Source organism: Petaurus breviceps, unplaced genomic scaffold (genome assembly GCF_028583685.1).
Source record: "Petaurus breviceps papuanus isolate PSGF00001 unplaced genomic scaffold, PetGlider_PUasm1.0 90591, whole genome shotgun sequence".
Taxonomy (NCBI): Eukaryota; Metazoa; Chordata; class Mammalia; order Diprotodontia; family Petauridae; genus Petaurus; species Petaurus breviceps.
The window spans coordinates 5,537,505-5,564,215 of record NW_027187280.1 but is presented as its reverse complement, the minus strand read 5'-3'; the positions used below and the strand labels follow the sequence as shown (position 1 = coordinate 5,564,215).

At 39.7% G+C, this 26,711-nt stretch overlaps 1 protein-coding gene across 1 annotated transcript in view; it reads right to left on the bottom strand.

The window, feature by feature from the left end:
* The window catches only part of TOP1 (DNA topoisomerase I), a 123,341-nt gene that overhangs the window by 67,446 nt on the left and 29,184 nt on the right, over window positions 1–26,711 (bottom strand). Inside the window, exon 2 of the mRNA XM_069063576.1 lies at window positions 4,095–4,197. Within this exon, the coding sequence (XP_068919677.1) occupies window positions 4,095–4,197 (103 nt within the window). The remainder of the gene's footprint in view (window positions 1–4,094; window positions 4,198–26,711) is intronic.

Below are 26,711 nucleotides of genomic sequence, written 5' to 3'. Positions count from 1 at the left end.
AGAACCACCTATGAAATGGGGACGATTTCCTGGGTGTGATATGAACACAGTGGTTATTCAACAATACATGGTTTCACAGACACCCATGATGAGAAGAAAAAAGAACAATTTCTAATCAATGGTACAAAAAAATACTACTTCCCAGTAAAAGAGTAAAGATGTCCCTATAGATCAGTCACAGAGTCGAGAATGGATTGAGAGGGATGGCTAGGTGGCGCAGTGAATAGATCACTGGCCCTGAAGTCAGGAGGGCCTGAATTCAAATCCAGACTCAGACACTTAACACTTACTAGCCATGTGACCTTAGGCAAGTCACTTAACTCCAACTGCCCTGCCTTCCCCCCTCCAAAAAGTTAAATAAAAAAAAATCATGGATTGAGAAATTAAATTCTCATTTGAAATCACCTATAGCAAATAAGATAGGTTCACACTGTGGTTTTAAGGTAAGATCCCAGCACCTTGCTAGGAAGCCCAGGGTCAAAGATGAGAACAGGGGGAGGTGCTGCTACTATTGGGCACCCCATGCTTGAGGTTTCCATATATATTCTAAACATACGCCTGACTACCACTGAAGCTGCTAAGAGGCCTTTTCACTATGAACTACCAGATACCAAGGATTTACTGAGTGGTTACTGTGTGCTAAGCACTGGGAATTCAAAGAAGGGCAAAAACATGATTCCAGCCCTCAAGGAGTGGACATTCTAATATGGAAGGCAATATGCAAAGAACCACGCATATACAAGATTTATCCATCTAGATAGAGATACAAATACAGATACATGTAAATGGAAGGTGTAACCTCAGTGGGAAGGCACTAGCAATAGGAGTGACTGGGAAAGGTCACTAGCAGAAGGATTTGAGCTAAGCATTACAGAAGGCCAGGGAAAATAGCAGGCAGAGCATTCCGGGCATGGGGGACAGCCACTGAAAAGGTGTGGAGTTGCAAGATGGAGTACTGTGTATAAGGAACAGCAAGGAGACCAAGGTTTCTGGATCTTTACAATGCATGGAGGGGAGTTCCTGGGAAGGTTGAAAAAGGCCAGACTGCCAAGTGCTTTAACCTCAGACAGAGAACTTTATATTCGATCCTACAAGTACTAGGGAATGACTGGAGTTTAATGAATAGGGGGAGCGACTTGGGTCAGATCTGTACTTTAAAAATGACTTTGAACAATCATTCTGGAAAGCAATTTAGAACTATGCCCCAAAAGTTATTAAATTGTGTCTACCCTTTAACCCAGTAATATCCCTACTAGGTCTATACCCCAAAGAGACTGAATAAAGAGGAAAAGGAGCCACACAAACAAAACTATTTATAGCAACTCTTTTTGTGATAGCAAAGAATTGGAAAATGAGGTGTCTATCAACTGGAGAATGGCTGAACAAGTTATGATATATGAATGTAAAGGAATATTATTGCACTGTGAGAAATGAAGGGGATTATTTCAGAGAAACTTGGGAAGACTGGTATGAACTTAATGCAAAGTGAAAATAGCAGAACTAGAACAATTCACACAATAACAATGATACTGTAAAGACAAATAACTTTGAAAGACTTAGGAACTCTGGTCAATATAATAACTAACTACAATTCCAGAGGACTCATGATGAAACATGCCACATATATGAGAGACATATCTGGGGGGAGATTTACTTTATTCGAATATATATGTTTGTAATGGATTTTGTTTTTCTTATTTTCTCACTTGGGGAAGCTGGGAGGACAATAATGTAGACTTTAAAATAAAATAAAACTGAATCTAAAAAAGAACCCCGTTATCTGACACTTTCCCATGTATTGTGCTGTTGACTTCTAAAAGCTACTAAAAGCGAATCTGTTGGTAGAAAAGTATATATAAGTATATAGAAAAGAGTAATCCTATTACTACAGACATACCCCCAAAGATATCAAAGACCAAGGGAAAGGAATTAGAGATGGAAAAATATTTATAGTAGCACTTCTTGTTACTCTGAAAGATGTCAGAACTCTGATCAAACCAGAGACCAATCACGAGTTCGGAAGATGATGGTGAAGCATGCTTCCCATTTTTAGACATGACCAGGTTGTTGATTTATTTTATACTTATTTGTTTCAAGGGAGGGCTTCTAGGGGGAGCAGAAGGTGAGTTAGTGGATAGTGACAGAGATGCAAATAAATAAAAAATAAAATAAGATAAAGGAGTATCAATAAAACAAAAATACAGAGGAAAAAATAAGTCATTAAAGAGGCAAATAGGACAAGTTTATTACCACTAAGTTTGTTAAGAACAAGCAATGTCCTTAAATTTAATATATATTTTGAAAATTGTATGTAATCAAATTTATGTTATCAAATCTATGATCCTCTTCTTTGTATTCTGAAATGTTTCTGTTGATTATTGTTAAATGTGTGACACACTAACCCGTCCCACACTGTCCCCCCAAAAAAAGAAAAAAGAAAATCATTTTGGTAGTCAGAGAATGAACTGCTGTACTTGAAGCAGAGGGATCAACCAGAAAGCTATTACGATAGTCCTCCTGGTGTGAAATGATGATGGCCTATCCGAAGGTGGCTTCTGTGTGAATGGACAGAAGGGGCCTTATATGGAAGATGCTGTAAAGGTAGAAATGACAAGAATTAGCAAGCAGTTTAGATATGTGCAAATGAAGCTGAGGAAGATATCGAATTAGTGAGCTTTGGTAACTGGGAGGAAGGTGGTACCTTCCAGAGTAATAAGGAATTTCAGAAAAGGAGAAGAAATTTGGGGAAAAGATGATGAGCTCTGTTTTAGATATGTTGAGATTGAAATTGCCTAAGGGATGTACAGTTTGAGATGTACAAAAGGCAATTGGTGAGTCATGACTGCAGATTATGAGAGGGGTTAGGGCTGGATATATAGATCTAGGAATTATCCACAGATGAATGAGAACTGAACTCATGAGAGCTGATGTGGTTGCCAAGTGAAATAACATAATAAAGGGGAAAAGAGAAGATCCAGGACAGTGTTGGATAGTCATGGTCAATGGGTGTGGCCTGGATAAAAATAGAGTAAAGGAGACTGAGAAGGATATAATATAGAGAGAGGAAGGAACAAGATTATTAAAACCTAGAGAAGGGAGTATCAAGGAGAGGAGTGTGATCAACAGAGCTAAAGCCTTTAGAGAGGTCAAGAAGGATGAAGACAGAGAAGAGACCACCGAGCTTTCTTTTCATTAGCTTTTAAATCCAATTTTGAAAGCATCAGTCTCTCTTTCTAACAACTAGACCTTTACCCTGAAGCAGTTCTATTTCAGATCTTATGTCATACAATAATTGGATGAAACATAAAGAAGTCACCAGAAAAGTAAAACTGTTCCTACCCTCAAGACATCTCCATCACATTTAAATAAATCTAGGGAATTTTAAGAGAGGCAAAGCAATCTTTCATTGCTCAAGGAATTTAAAACAAACAATGAAAAACAGTGCCAAAGCAGGACCAGAACCCAAGTCTCTTAACTCCTGTTCTAATGTCTTCCTGAGCTTTGGAATATTACTGAGCCTCTATTTCCCTATCAGTATGTCAAGTGGTAGTCAGATTAAGCAATATCCTTTTTGATGTTTAATACCCTCTATTCTAGAGTGTGCAGGGCCAGGAAAGATCCAATCCTTCCATGGTCCCAAATCAAATGACATTTCAAAGGCAAACTATTCAGGGTTCCTAGAAGACCAGTTAGATCTTGCTGTTTTCAAAGAACTGTTCATCCTGAATGTTACAATGAATGTATGTTCTTTCTTTGAGAATGGTAAAGACTTCATAGCATATATGTCCATAGTTCAAGGAAACTGACATCATAAGCAATGGCCTGGTACAGTTAGATAAGAACACTGCTATTCCAAGTAGTCAGTCAACAGCATTTATTCAGGGTTTACTATGTGCCAACAAAGCAGAACTCTTATCATGGTCATCTTAAACAGCTACTCCGGAGTAAAAGGGATAGCTGAGAATAAAACAGAACTGTTTATTTTTTACAACAGCACTACCTAAAATTCTCATGAAATTAGCACTCATGTAAGCTAAGACCTTGTTAACCAATTATCTAGACAGTGTTGCACTTACTGACAAAGATACTCTTACCTATTACTGTGCTTGGACTTTTCCCGGTCTTTTTCCTTGTCCTTCTTGTGCTCTTTGTGTCGGTGTTCTCGATCTTTGTGTTTATCTCTGTGTTTGTGAGAATCTGCAAGCAGAGGAGATGAGTCAGTCAAGGGAAGTCATTAGCTCTGGCCTGCTTGCGCGCCTTACTTATACTGGCTGGATTGTTACCCAGTACAGCTTAAGAATCACAAAGACAGCATTAAATTTGCCTGACAGTGTTTATGCACAATTTCCCAAGAAGCTCAACAAGACATGGGCTTGCTCTCTCTGTAGCATGCAACATACTCATGGGGCAAGAAGCAAGCCTGTAGGGAATGTGGCACTGGTCCTCCACTCTTATACCCAGACTACTTTGTTATCACTTATCCTAGCCATTAAAATACAAAAGGAGAACCATTTAATGACATATGGTTCAGTTATCTGTGTCTCTTGAGAAATCCAAATTTCTGAGGCTACCTACTTCCCCCAAAATCAGATAAGTAAGTTTTGCTCAAATAGTCTTAGTGTTTCCCTTTGTTTCAAAGAGAGTTCAACCTGAGGCGTCAATAGCATATGTAACCAGAAATGACTGGCTATCTAAAAAAAGAAAACAACCAAACCAAAACCCAAAAGGCATCACTAAAAACTTAATTTAAACATGAAATAAAATAAATGAAAAAAAAAGTCAAAAAGTAATAAAGTACTGGAAAAGGTAGGAAATACATCAGTGACAGAAACAACGACATACTTCTTAATGCAGGGAGAAGAATGCTTGCTACAGCATTAACTGAGCAGCTTAGTCCTGTGCTGACTTGCCATTGGAATGGATGGCACCAGACAGTTTGCAATCCAAGATTTAAAGATGCAGATGGCTACATTTAACTCACATTATTGCCGATCAACAATTCAATAAACATTTATTAAGCACTTTCAATGAATAATAAGGCATGGCAGTGGGAGAAGGAAAACACAAAGAAGGTGAAGCAGTTCTACACCCACAAGGGTCCAGTTTGCAGTCAATTGAGGAGACAAAAGTAAATACCAAGTTTTTTTTGTTTGGGGGTTTTGGCTTCATTTTTCTCAAGAAAAACTGGAGGGATTAATCCAAAGCAACAAAGTATTTACTAAACTACTGGCTATACAAAAGGCACAAAGCTGGGCTCCAGAGACATAAACATAAAATGAAAAATTGTTAAGAGTCCTCAGGAACTTAGATCCTCTACAAAAGGAAAACAATGTTTATATAGTTTATCTAAGGAGGGGTCTCAGATAAGACTTTGGGGAAGATGAGGTGCCTGGGCTGAGAATGTCTAAGGCAGGAGGTGGAATGAACTATTTGGGGAACAGCAAACACCCAAGTTTGACTAGAATATAGTGTATGAAAGACCAGTAGTAAAATAGTCCTGGAAAAGTAAATTGTCAGATTCAGAGAAAACCTGGAAAGACATTATGAACTGATGCAGAGTGAAGAGAGCAGAACCAGGAGAATAACTTATACAATGACTACAACAATGTAAAGGAATGCAAATTTGAAAGACTTAGATATAATCCGTGCAATGACTAAACATGACTTCAAAACACTATTCATAAAGCATGCTTCCAACCTCTCGGCAGGGAGGTGACGGAGCAAAGGTACAAAGTAAGACGTATATTGTCAGACATGGCCAGAGCAGAAATTAGTTTTGCTTGTCCTTTGTTACAAGGGAAAATTTTGGGGGTGGGGGTGGGGTTCGAGTGTTAGTGGTTAGTGTCGATATAAAAAAAGACAAAAGAACATCAATAAAACATTTTAAAACATGCAAAAGAAAACAAAACACCAAGAGGACACAAAAGGCGACTGTTACTTCCTTGTAAACTTTAATGAACATGTGTTGGGGTATCAAGGTAGCTGATGGGCAGGAGAGAAAAGTTGGGAATCCAGAGAGGACACTTGCAAGAGGACTAGTGAAAGGTGATAAGCTTGGTGGCTGTGTGAGCACACAGGGAATAAATTTGAGTTATGTTGTGGAGATAGATTGGGTATAAGGAGTTAAGGAGAAAATTAAGAAAGATTCTAAGGTTGTGGATCTGTGTTTACAGGAAGGATGGTGATGCTTCAAAAAGGGGGGGTTGAGAGAGAAATAGACTTAAGAGGGAAGATAATGAGTTCTAATCTGAATATACTGAGTTTGAGGTGTCCAAGGGACAACCCACAACTTCAGAAGGACCTCAAAAGTCACCTATCTAGTCCAACTCCCTCATTTTACAGATGAGGAAACTGAGACCCAGAAAGATTAAGTGAGTGGTCCAAAGTCACACAGGTAAGTACATTAGAGGTGGAATTTGAACCCTGGTCCAAAAGACAGTTAAACGCTAATGTGGGACTGGGGCTTAAGAGAATCAGAGCGATCTGGGAGTCATTTACATAGAGATAATCGGTTTAACTCATAGGAGCTGATAAGATCTAAGATCAGGAAGAGAAAAAGTATAAAGAGGGCTGAGACATAGACTCAGGACAGAGACGAGGGAGAAATTACAGATAAGAGAAAGAACATGGGCAATGATCAGCAAAAAAGCCTGGAAAGGAGCAATCAGGTAGGAATAGAGCCACAACAGCAATGTCGGGAAAAATCAAAGAAAGAGTATCCAGGAAGAGAGGCCAGTCAAGAGTGTCAAATGAGGTGGGCATGGGAAGCAGGGTACGCACTGAGAAAAGGCCAACAGTTTTACTATGAGATCTTCTTTGGTGGTCTTGGGGAGAGCAGTTTCATACGAATGAATGGAAAGCCTGATCGCAAAGGACCGAGACATGAGAAACAAGTGGGAGGGGAAGTAGTGAAGGCAACAGATGCAAATGGTTTCTGCTAGCAGTTCCACTGTGAAAAGTAGGACGGTAGGATCAAGTAAAGGCTTTTTAAGGACGGGGGAGACATAGGGGATACCTGGGTAGGTTTGTGGGCAACAGTTAAAGGGCCATTAGACAAAGAGAGATGAAAGATTTGGGGTGGACGGAGGAGACAAGAAGGGGCAAGCTTCCACTGCACTAGAAGTGGGGGGGATCAAAGGCACAGGGAGTAGAACAACATCTCATTAGAAACTAGAGGAAAGGAGGAGAGAATAAGGAAAGCATTTTAAGGTGTGGGACAGAGGAGAAGATAGAGCGCCTGAGAATAGCCTCTATTTTCTCTTTAAAGCAAGATCCTCTGATGGTGGTGACAGTGTAAGAGCTAAGAGAAGTTTTAAATCAACCATGGAGGGTAGTGTGATAGAGTTAATTAGCGAAGCATAAAAAGATCCTTTGTGGAGCTGTGAGTTGAGGTTAGGTATCACATTTTTAGCGGCCTCAGTCAGCAATTGTGTGGGTCCATCTATTAGAGTTTAGGAGCTGGAGTACAGGGGTGAAGGCAGATAGGCAAGAGTAGCAGAGTAGGGAGTTTATCAAAACAGGCCACAATAGACCAACAGCAAGGGATTTGAAAGCAGAGGACAGCGTATGGATGAACATATACTATACAGTTAACAAGAGGGTCAAGACCACAAAAGGAGGAAATGATGGCCTGGGAACAAAAGGGAGAGACAGTGTTGAGTGGATGACACTGTCATAATAGCTGGCACATCGAGCTAGGTGGTACAGCACCATTACATTGTGCACACCTTGGGGGCAGGGACTATCTTTCACATCTTTTTGTATCTCTAGTGCTTGGCACAGTGCCTGACACATAGCAGGTAATTAATAAATATTTACTGTTTGACTAATGGGCACAGAGATAGAAGGACCTGAGTTCAAATCCTACCTCAGACATTTACTAGCTATGTGACCCTAGGCTAGTTGCTTTGCCTCTATCAGTCTACTTCCTAATTTGCAAAACGGGGAAAATAATAGCACTTGCTTGCCTCCCAGGGTTACAAACCATTAAGCACAAGTAAAGTGTGACATAAATGCTAGCTATTATTATAAGATGTTTAAAAATAACAATAGCTAGCATCTGTATAGTGCTTTAAAGGCACTGCAAGGAATTTTACAAATCTTATTTCATTTGATTGTCATGACAAACCTGAGGCAGGTCTATCAAGTATCACCCCCACTTTATGGAAGAGTAAACAGGCTGAAAGAGGTTAAATGACTTGCTCATGGTCAGATTGCCAAAAAGCGTCTGCCAAAGGACAGATTTCAAAAAGACCAAAAGGCTGGTGAGAAACAGAAGCAGGTAAGTAGGCTGTGATCAGAGAATAAAATTCAGAGTTCTATACAGATAAAACACTTTATGGAGAGAAACTGAAAGTGAAGAAGGTCATAGAAGCTGAAGAGGTTAATGAACTGGGAGGCAGGGATGCTCGAGGAGACATCAACACATCTATCTGAAGTTGCCAAGTACGAGGGTGCTGCTGTTTTATCCTTTGTGCCTGAAGAGGACCGTGACATCAGGGAGGTGATGCCATGACATGCGAGTGAATTGGATTGAAGGGAGGGGTGCTATGCAGAGTCACCAGGCTCACTCTCTCCTCCAGAGCCATCTGGGTCTGGTGGCCAGATACAGATCAGGACGACTGGAGATGGCCCAGGATGAGTAAGGGTAAATACTGGGGTAAAGAAGACTGCTGAATTCCTTAAGAAAAGAGGGGAAATCCTCTTGAGGCTAGCAGATAACAGCAACAAGAATCTAGCTAGGGTGAGAGAGATGAATGGAGTGAACCTCAGAGGAGGAAATGCAGATGTACATGAGTGATGACAGCGGAGGGAGAAGCTGCAAGTGGCCAAGAAGAGCCACTCCTCTTGGCACAGAGCAGCAGAGGGAAAGGTAGAGGAGAGAGCTAAGAACACAGTGTTTCCTGAGGGAGCCAGGTTTCTGTGCAGTTAGAAAGAGTGATAAAAGGCCTAAGATGAAGAGAAAGTTGTGAATAATGGAACAGGGAGGGCACAATGGAAATCGAGGGCAAATCAGACCAAGGATAAGGATAACACTTAAGTTGATGGGTATGAACAAGTAGGGAGAGGTAATAGACAGGAGAAAGGGGTTTCTGCTTAGGCAAGTAGCAACTCTGTTACAGGGATTAGAAAGGAAAAGGTGGAAACTTGCTAGCCACTGGATGTGGATGAAGAACCATTTGACTAGACTTGCAAGTTTCTGTGATGATAGAAGGTAGGATAGATTTGTTTCCACTTAAACACCAGGGAACATGGGACGTTTGGTCAGGTAACCAGCTAAGTCCCTGATAATGAGGTTCCCAGAGGTCTGAATGAAATTCACATTTGGTGCCTGTTCCTTTGCCTCATTCCAAAATGTCTGTAATACTTACCTATGTGATCTTGGACAAGTCACTTAAGAGTTTCCTCCTCTGTTAAAATGAGGGGACTGAGGAACAGGTAGGTGGCACAGTGAATAGAGCACTGGCCCTGGAGTCAAGAGGACCTGAGTTCAAATCTAACTCCAGATACTTGACACTTACTAGCTGTGTGATCTTGGGCAAGTCACTTAACCCCAACTGCCTTGCCAAAATGAGGGAATTGGGCTAGAAGATCTGAGAGGCCCCTTTCAGCCTTAGACCTATAACATTCTAAGATGATAAGGAATTGATTTACAGTCAGAATACTCCATGTACATGGAACCACAGTATTTGAACTGAACTTTGAAGGAAACAAGGGATTCTAAGAGACAGAAGTAAATGAGTGTATTACAGGCATGGGGGGCGGCCCACACAAATGCATGGAGAGGGGAGTGGGCATACAGAGTATAGGGGACTTTGGACCAGAGTGTGTAAGGGAGAGTGATCTGTATGAAATCTGGGAAAAAAACAGATCATGGCAAGACTTTAAATGCCAAGAAGGGAAGAAACAAGCATTTAAGTGTCTCCTATTTGCCAGGTACTATTCTAAGTGCTTTAAAATATATCTGACTTGATCCTCACAACAACCCTGGGAGCTAAATACTATTATTATCCCCATTTTACACTTGAGAAAACTGAAGCTGACAGAAGTTAAATGACTTGCCTAAGGTTATACAGCTAGTATCTGAGGCTGAATTTGAATTCCGGTCTTCCTGACTCCAGTCCCAGCACTCTATCTACTCAGTCAAATAGAAAAGTTTGTGTTCTCTCCACGAAGCAATAGGAAATCACTGAACATTTGTGAGTAGGAAAATAGCTGGGTCAGAACTGTGGTGCCAATGTGGAAGATGCATTAGAGTTGCCATTACCCCTTACTAAAAACTCATACTGTGTTTCAGCTTTCAAAGTCTTTTCAGTCCCAACTTTTCTTAGTAACTGTGTTTTTATATGCATTCTTGGTAATTAATAAAAATGCCATAGCACCCAGCGCAGGAATGAGCAATGTTTGGGATGCAGAGCTTTATGATCTAGGCCATCCCAAACCCAGAGACTGTCCAACCCTGAGTCTAGGTAGGTAATGAATCAGAAGGTCCTAGAGCAGTGTGGCCCACCAAACCAATACATGGACAAGGCGATTTGGGAGAGCAAGTCTCGTCATCTGGCAAAGCTTCTAGCCATCATCACATCAGTTAGCCATCAGAGGATGGTCCACGTTTCTAGGGAGGCCTACCCCTCTGGAGCCCCCAAAATGAGCTTGGCAGCACAGCCAGAGCAAATCAAGCACCACGGCTTAATGTTTGGCCTTGACTGTGGGTTGGATCCAGAACACAGATCCATCACTCGGCCACGCTATGATAACATAGGAATTACAGTAAAGTACGGACACACTGTTAAGAAGATATTGTCAAGCTTTTAAGGAGATTAATCTGACAAACGATAGCTTAATTATAGGAGAAAAGTGCTCTAAGTAACTAAAAACCATTAGACTCAAAATGAAAAGGAAGCTAAAGGTATGACAAGAGACCAACTCCAAATAGGTTTGAATTAACCAGTTTCTCAATGAAAAATAATTCTGGAATTTCTCATAAAGTCAAGAGTTTCAGGGGCACAGTCTTATTTCTCCTTCCTCTTCCCATGGAGCAACTATTCTAAACATGCAAAGCCACCTTCTACATCATGTCTCTTATGAAAAATGCACTTATATAGAAATATTTATGGTTGTATCTGCTTAGCTCTGTTGGTAGGTACGGGGTAAAACCTCAAATTCATTTATTCAAAAAAACACTTTTAAATGCCTACTATCAGTAGAACCAGTGTTCTGTGCTAGGAGAGATGAAAAGATGAGTGTGATGGATTTCCTGCTATTGTGGAGTTTATCATCTAGTATAAGAGATCAGACTTGGCTACAAATGAGTGAAATACAAATAGAATGTGATTTCTCAGAGTACTCAGAAGCTCTCTACTGGCCCTGTTCATCATGTTTCTGAACAGTTCAGATGAAGATGTATGTAGACAATACCACTTTAGTAATCTTGAATTTCACTTAACTTCTATGGACTTCAGTTCTTTCATCTATAAGGTAAAGGGGGTGGATTAGGCCATCTAAAGATCCTTTATGTTTTTTTGTTTGTTTGTTTTGCTTTTTGAAAGGCAATTGGGATTAAGTGACTTGCCCAAGGTCACACGGCTAGCTTTTGTGTTAAGTGTCTGAGGTGGCATTTGAACTCAGGTCCTCCTGACTCCACTGCACCACCTAGCCGCCCCGGTTTCTTTGGTTTTAAGGTCCATGAGCCTATGCATTGACAGATTTATCAAAAAGATGACACAAAGTTAGCAGGAATAAATGAAGTGCCGGACAACTGGATGGAGAAACTAACAAGATCCAATTTAACAGGAATATGTATAAAACACACACTTAAAAAACATTTCTTGTAGAGTACATATTTATCCCTTATAGTGAAATTCATTTAGTAAATTACCAAATGCATTGGAAGCAACTGCGATCTTTAAAAATTAGTCATTTACCTCCAGGTATTTTTAAAAATACATCATTATATTCAATTTCATTGGTTAAGAGAAATGATTAGAAATAAAAAGCTCTAATTCACTGCACTTTAGATCAACAAGAAACCCAGCTGACAAATAGGTCATGGTAATAAACTTCTCATTTTTTAAGCATTCAGAAATTCTGGATGAAGTCAATGTAGCCATTGATGAAACAGCAGGGTCAAAAATGCAATCTTGAAAATAGCTATTTGACTATGCACCTAAGGCAAATGATATTTTATGTTGAAGAGCAGAAAAGCTTGCTGACTTCTATTCTCTGCCATACTATGACAATTCCAAAAAGATGAAGGGAAAGAGTAGAAAGTGCTTTTTTTTTTTTTTGGGGGGGGGGGGTTGTTAAGCAGTGCTAACAAGGTACTCAAGGGAAACAGATTTAGGTCAATGAGTACTTAACTAAATAGACAGAACTAGGATAGATTCAAGAGAATTACTCATTGATTACTAAATGAACAAAACTAAAAAGGAAGGGGAATAGAGACTACCTTTCATTTTAGGGAGGGGCACTGTGACTTTATATTACAAAGATATAATGAATCAGTGTCAAAGGTAAAGAGAAATCAGTCCTAAAGAGTTTGTCTTCAAAGTCCATGCAACCGTGGAAAATGGAGAGATGTGTGGGAGAAAATAGAAAGATATGAGCTAGACAATAATCCAATTAATCAGAATTAAAACTGGTTGAACGGTTAGACTCAAAGAGTAAGCACTGATGGTCTGACACCAATTTGGAAGGTGGTATCTTGCGGAGAGCCCTAGAAATGTCTGACTCTGTGTAGTATTTTACTCCGGATTGGCTAAAGACATTGTTGGCATAGCTTACAAGATTTTCAGGTGACAGAAAGCTAGGAAAGATAATTAACAAAGTGAAAGACAATCCAGATCCAAAAAGATCTAAAATGTGGGCTAATTCTAACAGCATGGCTTTTAATGAGGACATATGTCAAGGTTTACACTGGGACACAAAAAATCAATTGCAGAGGACAAGATAGGAGAGGTGAGTTAGGAAGCAGTTTATCTAAAAATGATGTAGAGATGGGAGGTTAGTGGACTATAACCTCAATGAATCAATATCCTCAAAAAGCTATCACAATCAGGTTGCATTAGGTACAGGACAGAGGGAGGCAACAGTCCCACTCTACTCTGTCCTGGTCAGGTCATATCATGAGTGCTGGGTTCAGTTCTGGACACCACATTTTAGGGAGAACACTGAGAAGCAGGAGAATGTCCATCCACAAAGGCAACCAGGGCAGTGAAGGACCCTAGAAATCATAAGACTCAGAGGGAACATAACTGTCAGCAAAGACTGTATTTGAAGGGCTGCTACGTGAAAGAGGTAATTTGTTCTGCTGGGCCCCAGAGGACAGAAGTAGGAACAATAAGTAGAAGCCCCAATGAGATTTAGATTTGAAAAACTTCCTAACAAACAGTTCTCCAAAAGTAGAACAGGCTGTCTTGGGAGGCAGTAGCTTCCTCCTCATTGTAAATCTTTAAGCAAAGGATAAAAATCTAGTCAAGTAAGTTACACAGGGGATTCTTTTAAGAAGGAGCTAGACTATGTGGCCTCAGAGATCTCTTCCAACTCAGATTATATGATTCTGAAATAGTCTTTTGAAGATGTGTGTGTATACACATACATGGAGACAGAAATATATATAAATCCATATGAACATACACACATATAGGCAGCTAGCTACACACACATGCATATACAGAAATATTGTATTTTGATATTGCTTTGATGGGTGCTTCTAAAAAGGAGATGAATCCTGTAGTCTTTACCTGTTTCTATCCTTGAGAATCTCAAGCTAAATATGAAATGAATGACTACTCAACTACAATCAATGAATGGGATTTTTAAAAATGTATCACAATGCTGTTATATTTAGAACTATGTGACCTTTCTTAAAAATGCGGCAAGGATTTTTCCAAAGATGAATGTGTCTATATTAAACTAACAGATTGGTGCCAGCACCTTGGCCTCTTACCCTGGAAAATATTTCTGCCTCCCTGCCCAACTGCTCCAATTCAGCGGACATCTTTTATAAAAAATGTTGGAAAGCAAGTCTTAAAGATTCTACAGCAAGGTTCTTTGGTTTCCAAGTAGAAGGTGGCACATCTTAGAATGAAAGGGCATGCTGGCTTTATCTGACAGTGGATCAGGGAACTGGTATAAGATCCCTTAACACTTCAGGCTTGCTGGCTGAGCTGCTGCCTTGCCAAGTCCCTGTGTTGTGACCTACAGGACACCAGGTAAAACTATCAGAAGAGCTGATAGGGGCAGAAATAAATGTTAGCATTATCCTTCAACCCGAGGAAACTGGAGGCAAATAGCAAAGTACTCCATTCCAGATTTACCACTAACGTCTTCAAAATGCACTACTTACACCACTGCGCATTATAGCAAAATGGGGATGAACATAATGAAATTAAACAGGAGGCAAGCCTCATCCTAGGAGACTCTATTTCAAGTCATCAAAACTTGAGTTACTCTGAATTTGTTGAATGTCTTGCCTGGGGAAGTGGGGAGAGGAGTGTTGGAAGGCCTCAGTGAGAGCACCTGCCTGGTGAAAACAGTCAGAATGAGATTTTTGCACTCTGAATACTGAACTTCCAACCCCTCTTCCTGGTAATGATGATAACAGAGAAAACCTAAAGAGTGATTCAAGATTTGCAAAGCATTTCACATACAATCATCTCCTTTGCTCTTCACAACAAACTTGTGACTATAAGAATTACTCATCCCCATTTTACAGATGAGGAACTGAGGTTTAAGGTGGTTAAGTGACCTGCCCATGGTCTCACAAGTAAAGCTGTCAGAACCAGGGTCTGAGGCCAGGTCTCTCCTGACCTCAGGTTGAGTGTAACAGAGTCTATTTCAATCTTCATTTGTATAGACTTGTACTTGATAGACAAAAAGAATTCTCTATATATCCCACTTTTATATGTCCCCCACCCCCACCTCTGCTCCAGTCAGCCCAAAGTTTTGAACCTTCAATGAGACTTAGCACAAAATCAGCCTCTAAAGGCTCAACAAAATTTTCAGCCATTAAAAATGTGTTTTTAAAATGAAGATGTGTTTAGTCCTAGCTCTGCTAGTAGTTAAAAGGCAGCTAAGCACAGCACAAAGTCCCACCATTTTTGCCTATCTGCATAGTTTAAACAAGATATGCCCTTCATCAATCATGCAAGTCAAGAGAGTCAAAGTTCATCCTCTCCTTATTGGGCAGCATTAAAAATAAGTTTCCTGGTAACTGGGAAAAAAGGTAGAATTGGTTCTTGCCAAGATGGTCATGCTGGCACCTTTCTAAGACATAAACAAGCACTCAAATACAAGGCAACGTTTCCAGTAGATTGGATTTATTTTTGAAGTCAATCAGCTCTGGCTTCCAAAAGAAATTTCAGAGCAACTGGATGGATATGTTAACTGTTAAGGCCTACATAAATATCAGCTATTATGAAGAGAAGCAAAGTGGAGTATGGTAGACAGAAAAATGGAAGGCCAAGGTTCATCTACTTATGACAATACTTTTGTGACTCAGGAAAAATCATTTCACTTGCAAGCCTCAATGTCCTCATCAGCAAAATGAGTTTTGCAAGTGCTACTTCTCAATGTTGTTGGCTCAAATGAGATCCTATGTATAAAGTGCTATGCAAACTTTAAAGCATTATGTAAATGTGAGTTATTTATAATTCTCTGTCAAGATAAAAAGGGAAACACACAAAACATTTGAAGTAAAAGTCATTCTAGTTTTAGTAAAATTTGGTTTCACCTGCTATAAAGGCCCTGAAAACGTACCCAATCCAAAGATGTTAATTCAGCTGCTGCAAGTTTAGAAACCAGATACAATGTCAATCTTCAAAAAACTAAGACCAAGGGTAGGGAACCTTCAGTCTCAAGGCAACATGTTACCCTCTAGGTCCTCAAGTGCAGCCCTTTGATTGAATCTAAACTTCACAGAACAAATCCCCATAATAAAAGGATTTGTTCTGTAAAACTTGTACTCAGTGGCCTAGAGGCTATAGGTTCCCCATCTCTAAGACCATTTAGACTTAAAGCACAAGGTGAAAAGGGCTATATAACCAAGCACAGACTTGAGGAAATACAAATTCTATCAATGGAAAGTCAAGATGTTAACATCCACTAGCTATTCAAGGGTGTGTGTGTGTGTGTGTGTGTGTGTGTGTGTGTGTGAGTGTGTAAGAGAGAGAGAGAACCAATTTCTGTTGTTTATTGCTAATAACATTTTAAAAAATAAAGACAAAATTAGTACAGGAACAAATTGCATCAATTTATCAAACCAATCAAATAATAACTGAGATCCTACTAGCTTCAAGATCTTGTGTATCCTAGAACAAAAGGAATAGTCAGAGCAATGAAGCCACACAAAGGCAACTGAACAAAGATCAACAAGTATTTATAAAGGGCTTACTATGTGCCAGGCACTGTGCTAAGTCAGGGAATACAAAGAAAGGAAAAAATCATATCTGCTCTGAAAGATTTTACAATCTAATGGGGGAAGATAAGGTAACTATATATAAACATGTGCAAGATCAAGTTAAACTAATCTCAGAGGAAAGCACTAGCATTCAGTGGGAAATGCTTCTTGCTGAAGTAAGGATTTAGCTGAGACTTGAAGGAAGCCAGTCCTTGGGTCATTCACTCTCATGACACTCAGAGGTGAGGGCAAGAGAACAAGAGAAAATTGCAGAAGTCATGGAAATGACAAAAAAGTCAAAGACTGAAGTTGTCGTGCTGCATCAGAAATTAAAATCCATGTATGCTTGAAACTAAAGAAGTGCCAGGATGTAGCATGTGGATCCATCAGCCACTCAGTGGCCTCCCTTCTGTATTATAAGGTGCTACCACACTAATGACAAACAACGCAAATAGGTGTAGTGTTTTAAGGTTTACAGAGTACTTTCCTCACAACAATCCTTTGAGATGGACTTCAAGGTATCAGCATCTCCATTTTGCAGTTGGGAAAACAGGCTCAGGGAGGTTAGATGATTTGCCCAGGGGCACATATCTAGCATCAGGACTGGACTTCAAGGCAAAGAAACACAGAATTTTGGAATTGGAAGAGTCATCAAAGATTGTCTAGTTCAAATCCATCATTTCACAGATGAAAGGAACTAAAGCCAAAGGTAAAGCAATGTGCCAAAGGTCAAAAGGAAAGAAGTGGAAGATTTAGGATTCAAATTGAGGTCTTCTGACTCCCATTTTGGTACTTTTTGTCTACTATCCCCTACTGTCCATGTAGAGCACTTACTCAGATGGCGATGAACGCTATTTACTGGGCAAGAAGGGAAGAAATGCCTTTGGGCTTCTTACTCAAGCTCAAATGAAACATTTCTGAATATAACTTAACGGGGCTCACAGACCTGCCCAATCTATACTCGGAATTATCGCCCATTTTCATTCAGTAAAACATACCCACTCCTCTGACCCTCCCTTGCTTGTTGTATGCCAAAGAGCTTGGTACTGTTAGAGCAGCTGAGCCTAGAGAAAGGCTGATGGGAGGCGCTTGGGGCAAGTTCAGAGCCAGGCCGTCACCATGGAGATTCATTCAGGGGGAGCCAAAGGCAAGACTGCCAAAAGGGGAACTCCAGGAAACTAGGAAAACTCAAGGCAGGATACCAGCCATGGAGGAATCAGCAATAGGCAGTAACAGAATGTGAAGAATCTCGCAATGGTTAATATGTGGTCATTGTTTTACTCCCTGGGCTACTTCACAAGCTGCTCCATTAAAAAAAAAATTATTAATTTTTTTTTTGTTTAAGAGGTCTCTTGCAACAAAGTAAAACAACTAAACAAAGCAACATAGTGATCTCATCTGAAAGTGCATGCAACATGTCACATCTGCAGCGCCTTCCATCTCTATATTTTTTCAAATAAATTTTAAAGAATGAATCTATTTTATTTCCCTCCCACCCCATTAAAAAGGGAAAAGAGAAACATTTCTTATAACAAATATGCATAGTCAAACAAAATAAATTCCTTCACTGACTGTCTACAAAAATATGTGCCTCATTCAGCACCCTAAATCTGTCACCTCCTGTCAGGAGATGGATAGCATGTTTCCTCACAGGTCCCTTGGGGTCAGGGCTTATGCATATAACATGGGCTGAAAGGACACAGTCAAGTCTGTGAGGCAAGGGATTCTTGGGAAGTTCCCACATGAACTTCTCTGACCCATAGCTTCCCCTACCCCTGACCTAGGGACTATAATTGCCACAATCTGGTTGATCATAATCTCTGTAGCTATGGTGATGGGGGCTGCCAAATTCTCAGGCCTTTGGGAATGTCTTAGGAGACTCAAAAAAAGGGGAGAAAAGAAGCAGATATGGTTCTGTGAGCTAGGCAGGGTGAACTGCCAGGAACTTATAGAAGGGAAATGATATGTGCCAGGGCCAGAGCAAATGACCTGGGTTCAAATCCTATCTCTTATGCTTCCTACCAGTGTGATCTTGGACAAGTCACTCAACTTTTGGGGCCTATTTCCTATATTTCCATCTCTGTGGACAGATATAAACAGGCATATCTATAATCAATACCTACCTATATCTATAGATACTTATCTATAGATGTAAATAGCTATAAAACATGGGTGTTAGTCAGGATGGCCTCTGGTGTCCCTTCTACCTCCAGACCTATGGGCCTATGATCTTAAGTTTAAAGCTGGGTCATCACCATGGTGATCTGTGAAGAGCAGCAAAGGAGTAACTAAGGAGAGGCTGCCAGTAAAGGAAATCCAGGAATCATCACCAGGGAAACTCAAGCCAGGGTGCAAGGCACACAAGAATCAGTAATAAGGAAAAAGAGAATACAAGAGGAGGGGCGACTGGGGAGAGAAAGATGCTTGCAGTGCTCAGCAGGAGGAACCATTAACTCACTGGGCTACTATGGGGTCCTTTTTTGCATGTGCACTGCCTACATTCACCTATACTTCTGTAAATGCCCTGCAGCCTGGCTGGTACATCGCCAAACACAACCCAGGCAGAGTGACAACCTATAAAGCAGGTACACAAAAACAAAAATGACTAAGTTTGACAAGCTTCAGAACCACAATTGCTCAGACCAAGGTTCATCCAGGTCCTAAGCAGTTGTTTACTAATGTATGCTGGCTGAAAAGAAAAGGGTTAAAAAATTTTGGACCTGAAAGATCAGACAGTCTAATCCCATTGCTTCTTAGAAGAAACTGAGTTCAAGATATTGTGACTCACTCAAAGCCACCAAGTAAACAGCAGAGTGAAGTCTAGAATAATCCAGGCATCCCAACTTCTAATGTCCATTATACTACACTACACTTAAAACATAATTCAAAGTCATCTCCTCTGAATCCCACCTCACTTTCTTCTTTCTCCTCAGACTTTACAGAGCACTTTGATTTCTAATTCTCTAGCAGTGCATTCATCATGTAATATATACCATTGTATATTATAAGTATCTGTGTTGGTATCTCATTCCCCTACTGAACTGCAATGTCCTTTAAGGCAAGGATCATGTTTTATGCAAAGTGTGTATCTCTATCAGGGCCTACCACAGAGCAGATGTTCAATAAATGCTGTTTTGTTGCTGTGCAATGAATACATATGACAGCCAAATTAGGATTCAAAATTATCTTCAAAAGGCTAAGAACCTTGGGTCCAAACTAACAAGATGAATTTTAATAGGGATAAATGTAAGGTACTACATTTAGATTCCTAAAACAATCCATCGACCATATTCAAGGAAAAGGGGCCATGACAGCAGAATAACAACAGCGGTTCACATGAAAAGACTCGGGACTATTTGTTGACCACAACCTATAAGCACCAACAGTGGAATGTATTTTTGGGTTGGCATATGGGCCATTATTGTAACAGTCATGCCCTTCAACCTGACCGTGGCTCATATTTAATTTTCTTCTCTCATATCTATATCCAGGGTTGGTATGAAGAAGAGTAGCGTTTTTGAAAAAGCACACAAAACCCCGGCCTACATTAAACTTAGCAGTTCCCTTTAGCTTGGGAGCCAAAAGAACCTACAAGTCTTCTCCAGTGTATAAACAGCACCAGCCAATATCCTGGTGAGTAGTTTGATTTCAGCTAGGAGCTGGCTAATGCTGTTGCCAAGTTTGTTCCATTTTGGATTAGGACTAAGGTCAAGTCAGCCCCAAGCAGGAATTTGTAACATGCTATTAAGGAGGAAAACTATAAGGAACTGAGTCACACCCATGGCACAGAAATCAAATCACTTCCTCATCTGCCAAAGTTCACTCTGTGATGCAAAAGTTGTTGGAACTCAAGAGTGATTACAGCCATGTACAGGAGTGTGCTCTTTGCTTCCTTGTAAACAAATACACACTATTCTCTGGCCAAAAAAAAGTTGTCAGAGCATTCACAGGATTAAGTTCTTCAAGGGACCTTAAGAGATCATTTTAGTCTAATCCTATCATGAAGAACTGAGAGGCCCAGACAAGTGAAGGGATCTCTCCAAGGTCATACAGGTACTAAATGGCAGAAATGGTATTTGGCTATGGGTCTAGATCAATAAAACCATGTTGGTTCTGTCTAGCCCTTCCCCACCTTCCAAATCCATCCCTCTCAAGCCCCAAATGTTTTGTCTGTTTGTTTGTTTTATAAGGCAATGGGGCTAAGGGACTTTCCCAGGGCCACACACCTGGTAAATGGCAAGTGTCTGAGGCCAAATCTGAACCCAGGGCCTCCTGACTCCAGGGTTAGTGTTCTACCTACTGCCTCACCTAGCTGCCCCACTAAGTGCATCTATGTAACAGCATGAATTTTCTCAAACTTAACCATTAAGTCTGTTGTGTACAGTTCAAGTACAATGACTGAGTTGGATAGAGAAAGAGTTATTAAAGTATAAGCTGACATTCCTGAATAGGTAGTTTAAGCAATAATTAGTATTAGTAATAATGAACAGAATAGTATAGTAGAAAGAGAGCTGGATTTGGACCTCAAAAGACTTCAGTTCCAATTTTTGCCACTGACTGTAGTGTGACCTTGGGCAAGTCATTTCATTCTCTTTAAACCTCGGCTTTCCTTATGTGTGTGTAAAATTAAGATGATAATCTCTGCCTGCTTCACAGAAGACCACTAGAGAGCTTGAATACTCTAGAAATATAAGCTATGATTATTATAACTAACAAGATCAGAGATCTAAAACTGGAAGGCATCTATTTCAGGTCAATGAATTTAAACCCCTCATTTTACAGAAGAAACTGAGGCCAGCCCAGAAGGGCTAAGTGATATGCTTAACTAACCTCCTCCTGATTTTCTAAAGGCTCCATCAGTGGAGTAAAAAAGCTCTGGCAGGTCCTTCCATGCTAGAAAGGTTTTGAACAAGGCTGGGGGTTCCCCCAACCCCTTGGCTTTGAATGTGGATTCAGTGCTGGATTATGCATCTGACACCTGGGGGATGGCTTAACTAAATGTGGAGGTAGCCATCAGCAGAAGTAACTCATGACTACTTTCTAAGGCATAGAGGGGTTACAGTTTGTGCTCAAACAGATGAAGCCTTGGATGTCTCAAATTTTCAATCTCTCCTCGTCTAGGGATTCCTTCCCTGATGCCTAAAAGAACACATTCAGGTCTCCCTCACCCTTAAAAATCCTCACTAGATCTGTCTATCCCTGCTTGCTAGTCTCCTATTTCCCCCCCTCCCCCTTTCTGGCTAATCTCCTTGAAAAAACCATCTATACTGGGCGCCGCCATTTCCTTCTCCTCTTTTCTAAACCCTTTGCAATCTGACTTGTGGCTTTTTAGTTGACCCTGTTCTCTCCAGAGTTACCAATGATTTCTTAGGTGTCAAATTTAATAACCTTTTTAAAAAATATCCTCCATTCATCCTGACCCCTTTGCAGCATCTGACATTGTTGATAACCTCTTCCTGGGCTCTTCTATCAAGCTGCCTTTGACAGATCTTCAGCCACATCATGCCCACTACCTGTGAGGTGTTCCTCAAATCTGTCCTGGGTCTTTTTTCTCTTTATATTCTCACATTTGGTGATCTCCTCAACTCCCATGAGGTCTATTATTGTTACAATACCGATGAATCTCAGATCGATGTATATAGTTCTAGCCCCTCTTTTGGGTTTCAGACCTGCATCACCAATGGCCTACTGATGCTTTTGCACTGGATGTCCTGTAGGCATCTCAATAACACATCCAAATCTAAACTCATTATCTTTCCCCTCTTATCTACCCTTCTTCCAAATATCCCTATTATTATCAGAGGGCACCACCACCCTCCTAGTCACCCAGTGTTATCCTTGACATCTTATTTACTAACACCACATTTAATCAATTTCCAAATATTCTCTTTTCTGCCTCTACAACATCTCCTGTTAAAGAACATTTGTCTTTCTCTTCTCTTCTCTACTCCTCTTTCCCTTCTCCTCATCACTTCCATGGCCACTGCCCTAGTTCAGGCCCTCATTAGTTCTTGCCAAGATAATTAAAGTAGTCTTCTAATTGGTTCCCTGCCTCAAGTCTTCCCAAATTCTTCATATTCATTGTTCTTAATGGTGCAATAATATTGCATTATATTCATGTACTACAACTTGTTTAGTCATTGCCCAATTGATGAACACCCACTTTGTTTCCAGTTCTTTGCTATCAAATAAGTTCAGCATTAGTTTAACAAAGGCCACATTGCTACCAAAGAAGTAGACTATGCCTGGTATGTTTAAAAACTAAGGAAGCTCATTCCAAGGCAGATAAAGAGCTGGTCTTATTTGATAAAGGCTAGAAGCAGTTGTGGTCAGCAAAATAAGAATATTTATTTTGTCCTCAAAAGAAGAGGACCAAAGGAGCAAAGCAATATGTACCATGTCTCTGGTTGGGTGTCCTACCTTGACCCATCTGAATCTGGGCTTCAGAAGAACCCTAACCTGATTTTTAAGGGGAAAAGAGTTTGCCCCCAGTTCTTTTCCATACTTGCTACAGCTAAGGCAGAAGATCAGGAAGCTAGATTAACATCCTTCTTAGTCCCAAACTTAAATCTGTTTCCCATTGCCTGTAAGATTCCCCAACAATATTTTACAATGTTTCTAAGTGAAAAAACGGATAGAATTCCAAGGTTTAATTAGTCTCTTGACACTTGGTCCATGGCTCCCAGAATGTACTGTAACTGAACACTGTTTCTGGTGAAAACAACCTTTTGTTTACCTGGGATTTTTTTTAAATAGGGAGAAATTTGCTAATGGCTTAGAAACCCCAATTTGGAAAACACCCTTGAGAATATGATAGCATTTTGGAGTTTTAAATAATCAACTAAATATCCATTCAATTAGTCCAACAACTATTTCTTATGTACTGTGCTTTTGCACATGACAAGCTATACCACTAAAACCAAGGCAGGAGTGTAGGGGGATGGAGGTAGATGGTCCATAACCAGTATAATCTAAATGAGGAAGATGCCACCAACACACCATTTTCTTACAATATTTTCTTAAGAAGGGAAACCTCTTTGAAGAAAACTTGGATTTTCTCAATATTCAGCCTATAACGACCATTGTCTCTTAACTACTTTGGGAATCTCCCATACCCCTCTCTGCCTCAACTACACATGCACAAAGAAAGGCACTAAGGAGTTTGCAGTCTCTAAGAATGTTTGCTTTTAAGAAGACAAACAGCAGCTTCTATTCACATCAGGCCCATGTGTAGCTCAATGAACCAGACATGAATGCTAGTGAAGTTGAGAGCCCCAGACTCTCCCCACTGGATTGAGTCATAACTAATTAAAAATCACACATAGATTAAATTGTACACTATCTATACATAAAATTCATACATAAAATTTGATAATGCCACAATCATCATTTACAAGATCTTTGTAAAATCCTCAGATGATAGAAACCCAAAACTCTTAAATGCAACAGATTTGCATTACAGATACAGCAGAGGCAATCTTTTAAAATCTTATAAGCAGCCCTCATTTTATCTCATTGAGGTTCACTGATCATAACAGACAATAGTTTTCTTCAAAAACATCTTTCAAATGTGTTCATCCTAGACCAGGATCTAATAAATACCATGTCACAATAAGTTCTAAATGAATTGTGTAAGCTAAAATAAAAGGTTGTAGCAAAAAACTGGAAGTCTATCAACTGGGAATGGATGAACAAATTGTGACATATGGATGTTACAGAATAGTTTTATGTTCTAAGAAATTACCAATACAAAGAATTCAGAGAAATTTGGAAAGACCTGTATGAACAGATTCAGAGTAAAATAAATTCAGTAGTAATGTAAATTCAGGAGGGTAACATACACAATGACTACAACATGATAAACAAAAAGAAAACAAACAGTAAGCTGAACTCCGAGGAACTGTAATAAACAATCTTGATCTGGAAGAACAGCTTGCCGGTATGCACCTCCCTTCTTTCATTAGGCAGCTGGGAGATAATGAATATGGAATACATAAAATGTCAGACATGCTAACTGGGTCAGTTGGTTTTATTTACATTTTTTTTCTTTGTTACAAGAGAATTCTCAATGGGAAGTATATCATGAAATGGCTAACAGAAAAACAAAATGCACCAAGAAGACTTATTTTTAAAGTCATTTTGAAATATCTATTAATATAGTCTGAAAGGCTAAAGAAATGTGACAGGATGGTACAGTAAAAGGAGCACTGAACTTGGAATCTTGGAAATGAACTGGAATTTCTCTTTCTTAGAACCACAGTTTCCTTATCTACAAAATGAAGACAAAAATGTATCTACTACTTGGTTCACAGGGTTTTTACCATGAGGGTCAAATAAGCTATAAAGCATTTTATAACTGTAAAACTCTATTGTGAGTTATTATTTGAAGTGTCTGAAAGCTTATAGCAAACATAACACTTTTGAGATCGTAACTTTGTTCTGAAATAGCAGTAGCTAAGGAGCCCAATGCCAAATGCTCTCCATAAGGGGATTATCATACACTATGGCAGCTAATCCACAAGTGCTTTGTACAGGCTTAACCAAATGGATATTTACATCTATTACTCTATCCTGGTTAGGAGAAAGGCCTGCCAAAATAACCAGTGTGCCATACAGATCTAGACTTCAGTTTCAGAGATCAGAGGTTTAACTCGAGACTGCTTTCTCTTTATGCCTTTACAACCCTGGGATTGCCTTAATCCATCTTTTCAGTTCCTTCCTGTCCATGGTCTATTTTCCACCCTTCACTTCACTGCCTTTACTCTCACCCTAGCCAACAGTTCATTCTTTTAAACACTGACCCTAACAGCTTCTCTTTCCACCTCAAAGGATTCCTTTTTTTTCAAGAGTAACACAATAAAACTAAAAGAGCTGATGTGGTCACTGAGTCATAATCAACAAAGTTTCAACATTACATAGAGAATAGTTACTACATTCTGAAGACTGCAGACACATTTAAAGCTGGATGATGGCTGCTCACTTATGCGGCAAGAGCTAAATGCCACCCCAAAAAAGTCAATTCTATTCAATAGTTACAATGAGATATAGTGGGACAATACATTTTGAAGGAATTATAATCTCTCAGGGGGTTAGAGACACCATTTTCAGATTCCTCTACTAACCAGAAGAACCACTGCACTGATGACAATTCACCTATAGTTTGTGTTAATAAAACATTCGAAGAGTTTGTAGTCAGACAACATGATTCACATATCATATTGCCTGCAAAAATAAAGCCCATCCAACTGGTAGGAGATTGTTTTGTTTAAGATTGAGGGAAGAGGAATTCTGAAAATACTAACTTTCATCCTCACTGCTACTGTGTCTGGGGAAACTTCTGGTACCATATTAGCAAGCTTTATTAGTAAATTCTAAAATTGTTGTTAGAAATGAGGATTGTGATTTACCAAATCTAGGGAGAACAGTTCTTTCCTATATCCAAGGCCAGTTACAAAGTCACTAAGTTGGACCCAACAATAGCACTGCCAGGCATATACCCTAGGGAAATTTTATTTTCTCATATAAGTCTGCTTACTGGAAGCATTTTATTTTATATCACCTAGAAAGATTCAGAAAGAGAAAAAGGCAATATACAAAATCTATAAAAATATGTACAGCAGCTTTCTTTTTTTGGTAGCAGAAAAAAAAAACGAAAGCTAGAGAGGCACCCACCAACTGGGGGTAAGACTGAACAAATTATGGTATAAAAATAATTATGTCCTAAGAAATTACAAAAGCAGTGGTTTCAGGGGCAGCTAGCTGACAGTGGATAGAGCACAGACCCTGGAGTCAGGAGGACCTGAGTTCAAATATAGCCTCAGACACCTGACACTTACTAGCTGTGTAAACAAGTCACTTAACCCTGCTTACTTCTGGAAAAAAAGGGGGAGAGGGAAATGTGGTTTCTGAGGAACTTTGTTAGACATGTTAACTAATGCAGGGTGAAGTCAGTAGAAGCAGGAAACCAATTTATAAAAAAAAAAAAACCTCCGATCAAAGTAATGATCATCCATAATTCCTAAACACCTATAAGGAGGCATGCTACCCCCACCCACTCCTCCCCAACCCCAAGACAGAGAGGTGACAGACTATGAATGCATAACAAAACGTACATTTTTGGATTTGAACAATATGGGAATTCATTTTGTTTGACTATACATATTTGTTACAAGGATTTTGCTTTTGTTTTTTTTCAAGTTAGGAATAATAGAAAGGCGAGGGGGGGTTAAGTTAGGGGTAGTGTTCCCCCTCCATCCAAATGAGAAGAGAAGGCCAGGAGGAAAAACAGACAAGCAGGACAATTTTAAAAGTT